The following is a 9,526-nucleotide window of genomic DNA, read 5'->3' on the forward strand; positions in this document are numbered from 1 at the left end:
GGCTTCCGATTGGTCGGACCAGCATTGAATGGTTCTCGTCACTGGTACATCCTGTTTGAGTTTCTGTCTATTACACGGTAGGAAATTTGCTTTGTTAAAATCCCCAGCTACAATAAATGCAGCCTCAGGATATATGGTTTCCACTTTGCATATAGTCCAGTGAAGTTCCTTGATGTCCGTCTTGGAGTCTGCTTGAGGGGGAATGTACACAGCTGTGAATGTAACTGACAAGAATTATCTTGGTAGGTAAAATGGCCAGCATTTGATTATATGGAATTTTAGGTCTAGTGAGCAGAAGGACTTGAGTTCCTGTATGTTGTTATGAATTCACCATGAGTCGATAATCATGAAGCATACACCTCCACCCTTCCTCTTCCCAGAGAAGTGTTTAGCTCTGTCGGCGAGATGCATGGAGAAGCCCGGTGGCTGAACCGATTACGACAACATATCCCAAGAGAACCATGTTTCCGTGAAACAGAGAATGTTACAATCTCTGATGTCTCTCTGGAAGGCAACCAGTCCTTGAATTTCACAAATGGACTTTTAACAAGACACACCTGTTAATAGAAAGGCTCCAGGCTGTATAAGGGCTATTAGACCAAGATGGAGAGTGATGGAGGCATGTACTTCTCAGTACAGCTGAATGAATCATGTCACTCATGAGCTTTAATGGTCACATGAAGAGACAGTGGTTGTGTTTCTCTGCCCAGATGTTCCATCCATCTACCTATGGTTGCATGTCACATCATGTCATTGGCAGATTGCTATAGTATATGATGTGGTTAGCTGATACGTAAAACACCTATCCAGGCATTGTAAGAGCTGGCAGGTGTAACAGTATAACTTTAGACCGTCCCCTCGCCCATACCTGGGCGCGAACCATGGACCCTCTGCACACATCAACAACTGACACCCACGAAGCATCGTTACCCATCGCTCCACAAAAGCCTTGGCCCTTGCAGAGCAAGGGGAACTACTACTTCAAGGTCTCAGAGCAAGTGACGTCACCGATTGAAACGCTATTTAGCGCGCACCGCTAACTAAGCTAGCCGTTTCACATCAGTTACACAGGCATCAGCAAAGCCTGGGCAGGAGAAACATGCATGGATGAAAGAATGTCAGTTAGAAAGATAGAAGTGAGAGGCAAAGTGAACTTTATTGGAAAAAACAATTGCAGTATCTGTTTTTTTGTGAACATGCTTTTAAAGAGACATTACCTTGAAGTTTGTGATAGATATCAAATCATTCTGAGATATGGATTATTTTCTTCAGTATCTGCACACAGTGAACTGTAGTCTACAGTATGAATCAGAAATAGGTTATCAGATTTCACTGGGTAGCAAAGTTTGATATTTCTTTATGGAATGTAATCCGAGAGGAGCCTCAGCCTCATCAAGTTATGTGTTCCTGCTTGAAGCAGAAGCTTGTCCTCAGGGTCTGTAATGATGGTAACGGTGAACTGGATACTCACAGGCTTCAATCTAATTACACTGCTGCAGTTTAGAACCTGAAGGCATTCTATTATGTTAACAGTGCGCTCACAGAACCCAAAACACTTGGATGCCTTCACTAAAAACTCTCAGAGCAATATCTGCAACTCGACCATAATACATCACTTTCTTCATCCAACTTTTTTTTAACCATCTCAATGTAATATTTGGCCTTTACATTTTCTGTAGGCCTATGTGACTTTCATTAAAGATGCATTTGAACAATAAAGGCTGTAATGACTTTATATGCATAAAAATCATCTCTACTCGACTCATTTCCATATCATGTGTAAGGATATATCATGTGATAAATGCACTAACTGTAAGTCACTCTGGATAAGAGCGTCTGCTAATGACAAAAATGTAAATCAGGGTTGTCTGAAAAAAAAATCTAGCACAATGACCACTCAACCCGGCCACAAGGCTTAAAAAATAGCAACAAGAGGAGTTGGGACTTTAGGGAGAGAAGTATGTAGCCATCTGGTGTTGTTAGTTTGTTGATCTCACATCAATTGCCATGCCCCCAGTTGTCCGGGAAAAAATGTCTACTTTGAAAACGATGTCGTGGTTGAATATGTATTGGTCGCGGATTGCGGGTTTTTGGGCAACTTCTAAATTCGACCAAGCCGCCATGACATTTCTCTGAGAAAAAAAGATTCGATTAATTTCACCGTTACCTGCTGCTGCTGACTATCAGGCAGTGGGGCACGCTGTTACTGAGTGAACGAGCAAGTGGTGGGGAGGGCTGGAGGTGTGTGTGTTGAGAGAGCGCTGCAAGCAGCAGGGAGCTTAGTGAGTGAGAGGACAGCATCGCTGCCCTGCTCTCTATCACTCAGCTGTCAACACACACACGCGCGCTCAGTACTCCCACTCCCTCCCCACTACTCACTCTCCCTCCCCACTACTCACTACTCACTCTTCCACTCAGCAACCATGGCGGCCGCGGTGCAATTTAAAAGTAGGACAAAAACCCGTTATCCGCGACCAATAACACTGTAATAAAGCAGCAGGGAGCAGGCCTCGAACCCTCGAACTTCTTGTCCGAAGTCCAGCGCGCTATCGACTGTGCGGCTAAAGCATGCTCATGCGGCAGAGTCGATGTCCGCGCTTATAAACCCAGGCTCGTTACAATACATTTTCACCCCCGACATCGTTTTCAAAGTAGACTAATTTTCGGAAAACTGGGGACATGGCAACGCTGATGTAAATAACCACACGCTTTGGGCTTGTTCGACATTGCCGCCGATCGTGCAGGCGATTTACCAATGACACATTACGGTTTTGATCCTCTCGAACACTGCCATTATTTTTGAGTAAAATACCTGTGAGTTTGTGCTACCATCTCGTGGTCAGGCATGTATAATACTTGTCAAATCTGCACCCTCATTTTTTATATTAGCCTGTATCAGTCGTCTGTAATATTCATATAGCTGACAATTTAACACCGGCTCTGATTTTTTAAGTGCTTTTTAATATTTTCACAATTTGCTGTTGAAAATCTGAAATGTGCAGTTGAATTTCTAGAGGACGGAACTAGTTAATCAGATACTGGGGACTACATTTGTGATGCACCAGTACAATTTCGTGTGTTCTTCCAGTTTAGCTTGAGCTGTTGTTCATTGCAGAAACAACAACACCCCAAAAGGCACATCTGCTGGCTACCTCGGTCATGTTTCAGAATTCTTTAAGATGAGTTAATGAAACACGGAGTATTCAAAGGTTTGTCAAATATGTGATTGTAGGACCTCTGCCTGTATCTGTAAGGCATTTGACAGTTGTGAAGGACTTCCACACATCCTTACTCGAATTTGTTGTTTGTCCACTATCCAAAAAGCAATTGAGGTGAGTCATGTTATACATTACCAGATGTATACTAGTTTACCTAATCCAACGACGATCTTGTTTTGCTATGGCATAGCTGAGACAGAAACACCACTTTGTCTCAGCTGTATAGGTAGCATCAGCTAACAGTTAGGTAGCTAGCCTAATTGTTGTACTCTCGTCTTATCACGCAGGTACGAGGTAAATACCAATGAACTCATCAACGAGGAGCTTGGCATCGCATACCCGATATTTGATGGGATTCCCAATATGCAAGATTGATTAAAAAAGAACCTGAAACACCAGTGAAACCAGCACAGCAGGCATAAAACACAAACAGTAAAGACTCAAGAAGATCTTGACCCTGAACATTGTTTAAATTAGTTGTTAGCTAGAAGTCAATATGTTATCTCTCTCTACCCTCACAGTACTGGTTCCTATAGTCTCCCTATTTGGACTTTTCTATTCTGCAACTGTGGATGATAATTTCCCTCAGGGATGTACAAGCACTAGCAGTGTGTGTTTCTACAGTCTTCTGTTACCAGTCACCATCCCAGTCTATGTGTTTTTTCATCTATGGAAGTGGATTGGAATCAAGCTATTCAGACACAATTAGTGTACACTTGCTTTACATGAATAGTGTTTCAGTTGAATGTCACTAATAATAAAGGTTATCAATTAGTGATGTGTACTGTGGTGATGGCATTGCACATGAAGCTGCTATTGCTACCACAGCTAATGATCCACTAAATGATTGTAAGAAGAAAATTACAAATTAAGAAACTTTATTTGATGAGTGACATGCAATTTTTTCCATAAAATGTGCATTAATACGTGTTTTTATTGAATGTGTTTTTAATTCAACTTAAACATATAAAACTATAAAATGAACCTATTTTGGAAACCTGGGACAAAGAACGCCACAAAGCAAATGTATCCTTGTGAATGACTATCACTAATAAAATTGTATTGTTTTTGACTTTTTTTTTTAGTTCTTGAGGGGAAGTTTGGGTTTAAACTTCACTTGTTACTTTTTTGTTTTCTTCCTACCACAGGCCTGTGTAAGTTTCATCAAGGGAGATTGTGGTCTTGGGGACTGTCCCTCGCCCTTCATCTTAAAGAAGAAAGATTCATTCAGTCTCATCTGAACTGCCTTAACTTGACTCTTGCACCGCCAGAATGGGTCATTCTCCTCACTTGACGTTGTGTCTGACTTCTGGCCAAGTGGGGGGCTGGTTTCCTCTTCATTGGCTTTTTTTTTAGATGGGGGATGTATGCCCATCTCTGCCCTCGTCCTGTTAGGGAGAGACAGGTCAGTAGGTTGCTCTGAGCACTCGGCAGCTCCACACGACTGGTGAAACCTGAGGAATGTGGAGATCTCTGAGGTAAAGAAGTTCTCTGTTTGAGTGGCTGTCTCAGATGTTGACTTCCAGAGCAGCTCCTCTTTTGGCTCTATGAGTGACTTGGTATGCCTGGCCAATTTTGTGGTGTTGGCTTCACCAGTGCCTCCACTGCTGGAGTGATCTGAAGATGTTAGTACTCTGAATTTCTTCTGAGTTATGAACAGGTCCTCACTGTTGGCATCTTCAGCAGTACTTTGAGAGTTGGTTTGTCCCTTTCCATACTCGGTTCCCTGTTCTTGCCCCTCTCCACACTGATAAGTCCCAGAAAAGTTGCTTTCATTGTCACTCTTGGGGCTTTCCCAGGGGAAAGTATCTTTGGTTGTTGAGGTGCAACACTTGACTACTTCTGGCTGTTTTGCTTGTATGTAGTCAGGGAATAAATCAAATGCAACTTTCTTTTTTCTCTGGGCCTTCTTCTTGGGTACCTTCACTAAGTCACTAACCACCAGCACAGGTTCCTGTTTCTTAATGTAATGTTTTACAGCAAATTTTACAGTGGACTTCCCCCTAGACTTAATTGGCTTTATTGGAGAGTTTGGTGCACTGTTTCCCTCAAAAAGAAAATAGCTATCTTGTAATCCCAGGGCTACTTTTCCCTTCTTTTTCTTCTTCCTAGTACCTTTGGCCTTTTTGGTTTTCTTTTTCTCTTCAATACAAGTGTCTTTCAACTCTGTCCTGTGGGTTTTGTTCTTTTTTAGACATTTGTCTTTCTTAGATTTTTTTTTTTTCCCTCTCCTGGGTGAATCACAAAATGTGTCAGATTCTGTGTACTCTGTCTCTGCTCTTTCAGCCATCTCCATCTAGAAAAGGGAATTTGTGGAAATTATTATATATAATTATTCATAATCGGGCCTCGACATCAAAATAGAAATATTAAATACTTTACATTACATAGGCCTTATTTACATGTATGCAGTCTTGGGGCTGCCCCTCACAATGGATTTTTAAAATATGCTTTAAGGCTGTTTATCAAATTAGAATTCTCTCTGACTATAGCAATACTGTAATTGAATGTCTTACCAGTTATTCAAGACGCCTTCTGTTCCTCCAATGTTGGGGAACTGTTAACGTTACTTGTATCCTCTCTTGAAACCATGTAACCCAACACCTGCATTAAACACATAGAAGAGCCTCATACGGTACATCTTGATACATTGCACATCATCTCGAAATGTAACATCTTGTATTAATGATGGAACTTGTTACAGTAGCCTGACCAGGCAACATTTGGAAAATATCGGCGATTGCAGGCTGTGGTCTTCCAATACAAAGTAAGAAACATAAATGATAACGACATTAAATTGAGCTAACTACAGGCCTTGGTCGTTAGCCTACCAACCGCAACAACAAAAAGTTAGCATACACCAAATAGTCTGGAATTATGTCAGATGTGGAACACTTAAATAAATAAATAAAATCTAAATTATTACCAAATAAAGTTTTCAGAAACGATATTAATCATATAGCGATGAATTACCTTCTCAAGTCATTCTCCGGCCCTGACACTTGACAGACTCCCGCCACCCACCTCTTCAACTTCAGAGAGAGCGCATCTTTCTAGCGCGCATGCCCTTTCATTTGACAAGGCTACTGGCTGATCTCGTGACACACCTACTGTATGCGAATCTTGCCATCACTCACCTGCATCTACAAATAATGTTGGTCTACCAGGTAATTAACCTAAATGAGAATATTAAGATGCAAACATAATATAGCCTAATGCAAAGTGTCAAACTGTTTAATTTTAAGGGGGTTTGTCTATAAATGTGTTTGGGACTGTTAGGATTACCATCAGCAATCTCAATTGGACCTTGCAAGACGATGACATGGTATGAAGGTAAAGATAATATTTGTCCAAAGATTAATATAGATCTCAATTCCAATTTCAGAATAAGTGAATACAATATCAAAATCCTAAATCACCAAAAAATTGACATGGTCAGTATTTACTGTATAGGCAATCAACAGACTTTCCAGTTTTCCTTCACAGCGTTCAGGGTGGTGAGTACAGAAGTAAACTTTTTACACACCCATTCAGTCCTTTATGAGTCACCACCCATTGGGCACAGATGTCATTTCAAGGTAGATTTGATGTACATTTGTCAACTAACTTGAATTCAAAGTGAAATCAACAAAACATTTCACCATGTCAAATCAAAGTTTATTTGTCATGTGCGCTGAATACAACAGGTATAAACCTTACAGTGAAATGCTTACTTACAGGCTCTAACCAACAGTGCGGGGGGAAAAGGTAAGTAAAGAAATAAAACAACAGTAAAAAGACATTTGAAAAAAGAGTAGCAAGGCTATATACAGACACCTGTTAGTCAGGCTTATTGAGGTAGTATGTACATGTAGGTATCGTTAAAGTGACTGTGCATATATGATGAACAGAGAGTAGCAAAAGCGTAAAAAGAGGGGTTGGCGGGTGGTGGGACACAATGCAGATAGCCCAGTTAGCCAATGTGCGGGGGCAATGGTTGGTCGGGCCAATTTAGGTAGTATGTACATGAATGTATAGTTAAAGTGACTATGCATATAAGATAAACAGAGAGTAGCAGCAGCGTAAAAGAGGGGTTGGGGGGGGGGGTACACAATGCAAATAGTCTGGGTAACCATTTGGTTACCTGTTCAGGAGTCTTATGGCTTGGGGGAAAAAACTGTTGAGAAGCCTTTTTGTCCTAGACTTGGCACTCCGGTACCGCTACGTAGACTTTGATCTGAAGCCATTCTTGTGATTATTGTGACTTTGCCATTGTAATTGTTTGTAAACTTGTGTAGTCAAATGAATTTATGATCGTATGCTATCCATTTGTTGTTTGTATGCTGTTCTTTGTATGCCATTTTAATATTTTATAATTAACCAATGATATTAGGACACTCTTTGCCATGATTACAGACACCTGTGTCTTTTAACACTACATAAACGAGTCATCCTGCAGTGTTTGTGATTATTCCCTGATGAAGACAGCTTGGCTGTCGAAACGTTGGTAATTACATTTTTTGCATCTGAGCTCCTAGAGTGTGCGGCTCTCTTTTATTTTCAAGTTTTCTACTCCGCTAGCCAGCACCTCGCCTAAATAGGTGTGCGTTTCTTTTTTCTTCTAGATTACTCCGGTACCGCTTGCCATGCGGTAGTAGAGAGAACAGTCTATGACTGGGGTGGCTGGAGTCTTTGACAATTTTTAGGGCCTTCCTCTGACACCGCCTGGTGTAGAGGTCCTGGATGGCAGGCAGCTTAGCTCCAAATCAAATTTATTTATATAGCCTTTCGTACATCAGCTGATATCTCAAAGTGCTGTACTGAAACCCAGCCTAAAACCCCAAACAGCAAGCACTGCAGGTGTTGAAGCACGTTGGTGAGGAAAAACTCCCTAGAAAGGCCAAAACCTAGGAAGAAACCTAGAGAGGAACCAGGCTATGAGGGGTGGCCAGTCCTCTTCTGGCTGTGCCAGGTGGAGATTATAACAGAACATGGCCAAGATGTTCAAATGTTCATAAATGACCAACATGGTCAAATAATAGGTCTGGGACAGGTAGCACGTCCGGTGAACAGGTCAGGATTCCATAGCCGCAGGCAGAACAGTTGAAACTGGAGCAGCAGCACGGCCAGGTGGACTGTGGACAGCAAGGAGTGATCATGCCAGGTAGTCCTGAGGCACGGTCCTACGGATCAGGTCCTCCGAGAGAGAGAAACAAAGAGAGAAAGAGAGAATTAGAGAGAGCATACTTCAATTCACACAGGACACCGGATAAGACAGGAGAAGTACTCCAGATATAACAAACTGACCCTAGCCCCCTGACACATAAACTACTGCAGCATAAATACTGGAGGCTGAGACAGGAGGGGTCAGGAGACACTGTTGCCCCATCCGATGATACCCCCGGACAGGGCCAAACAGAAAGGATATAACCCCACCCACTTTGCCAAAGTACAGCCCCCACACCACTAGAGGGATATCTTCATCCACCAACTTACCATCCTGAGACAAGGCCGAGTATAGCCCACAAAGATCTCCGTCACGGCACAACCCAAGGGGAGAGGGGGGGGGGGCACCGCGCCAAACCAGACAGGAAGATCACATCAGTGACTCAACCCACTCAAGTGACGCACTCCTCCTAGGGACAGCATGAAAGAGCACCAGTAAGCCAGTGACTCAGCCCCTGTAATAGGGTTAGAGGCAGAGAATCCCAGTGGAAAGAGGGGAACCGGCCAGGCAGAGACAGCAAGGGCGGTTCGTTGCTCCAGAGCCTTTCCGTTCACCTTCACACTCCTGGGCCAGACTACACTCAATCATATGACCCACTGAAGAGATGAGTCTTCAGTAAAGACTTAAAGGTTGAGACGGAGTTTGCTTCTCTCACATGGGTAGGCAGACCATTCCATAAAAATAGTGATGTACTGGGCCGTACGCACTACCCGCTGTAGTGCCTTGCGGTCAGAGGCCGAGCAATTGCCTTACCAGGCAGTGATGCAACCAATATTGCAGCTGTAGAACCTTTTTAGGATCTCAGGACCACCTGGGGGCGGCCTGTCAGGAAGTCCAGGATCCAGTTGCAGAGGGAGGTGTTTAGTCCCAAGCTCCTTGGCTTGGTGATGCGCTTTGAGGGTTCTATGGTGTTGAACGCTGAGCTGTAGTCAATGAACAGCATTGTCACATAGGTGTTCCTTTTGTCCAAGTGGGAAAGGGCAGTGTGGAGTGCAATAGAGATTGCATCATCTGTGGATCTGTTTGGCCGGTGTGCAAATTGGAGTGGGTCTAGGGTTTCTGAGATGATATGAGGCATTACCAGCCTTTCAAAGCACTTCAT

The 9,526-nt window shown here is 42.8% G+C and overlaps 2 protein-coding genes across 2 annotated transcripts; one reads left to right on the forward strand and one right to left on the reverse strand.

The window, feature by feature from the left end:
* The first annotated feature begins 3,039 nt into the window (after window positions 1-3,039).
* On the forward strand, window positions 3,040-4,290 carry pyurf (PIGY upstream open reading frame). The gene is made up of 2 exons (XM_020457032.2): window positions 3,040-3,332; window positions 3,506-4,290. Exon 2 carries the CDS (start codon window positions 3,715-3,717, stop codon window positions 3,925-3,927), a length of 213 nt encoding a protein of 70 aa, XP_020312621.1. The 5' UTR covers window positions 3,040-3,332; window positions 3,506-3,714; the 3' UTR covers window positions 3,928-4,290.
* Window positions 4,291-4,318: 28 nt separating this feature from the next.
* LOC109867754 (uncharacterized) lies at window positions 4,319-6,260 on the reverse strand. The gene is made up of 3 exons (XM_020457031.2): window positions 6,192-6,260; window positions 5,735-5,822; window positions 4,319-5,514 (listed from the first exon to the last, which is right to left on the reverse strand). Exon 3 carries the CDS (start codon window positions 5,512-5,514, stop codon window positions 4,339-4,341), a length of 1,176 nt encoding a protein of 391 aa, XP_020312620.1. The 5' UTR covers window positions 5,735-5,822; window positions 6,192-6,260; the 3' UTR covers window positions 4,319-4,338.
* Window positions 6,261-9,526: the final 3,266 nt, after the last annotated feature.

The sequence above is a fragment of the Oncorhynchus kisutch genome, linkage group LG22, assembly GCF_002021735.2.
Source record: "Oncorhynchus kisutch isolate 150728-3 linkage group LG22, Okis_V2, whole genome shotgun sequence".
NCBI lineage: Eukaryota > Metazoa > Chordata > Actinopteri > Salmoniformes > Salmonidae > Oncorhynchus > Oncorhynchus kisutch.

Coding starts and splice junctions, on each gene's coding strand:
- pyurf (XM_020457032.2), top strand. CDS start 3,715: ATGTTATCTCTCTCTACCCTCACAGTACTGGTTCCTATAGTCTCCCTA.
- LOC109867754 (XM_020457031.2), bottom strand. CDS start 5,514: ATGGAGATGGCTGAAAGAGCAGAGACAGAGTACACAGAATCTGACACA.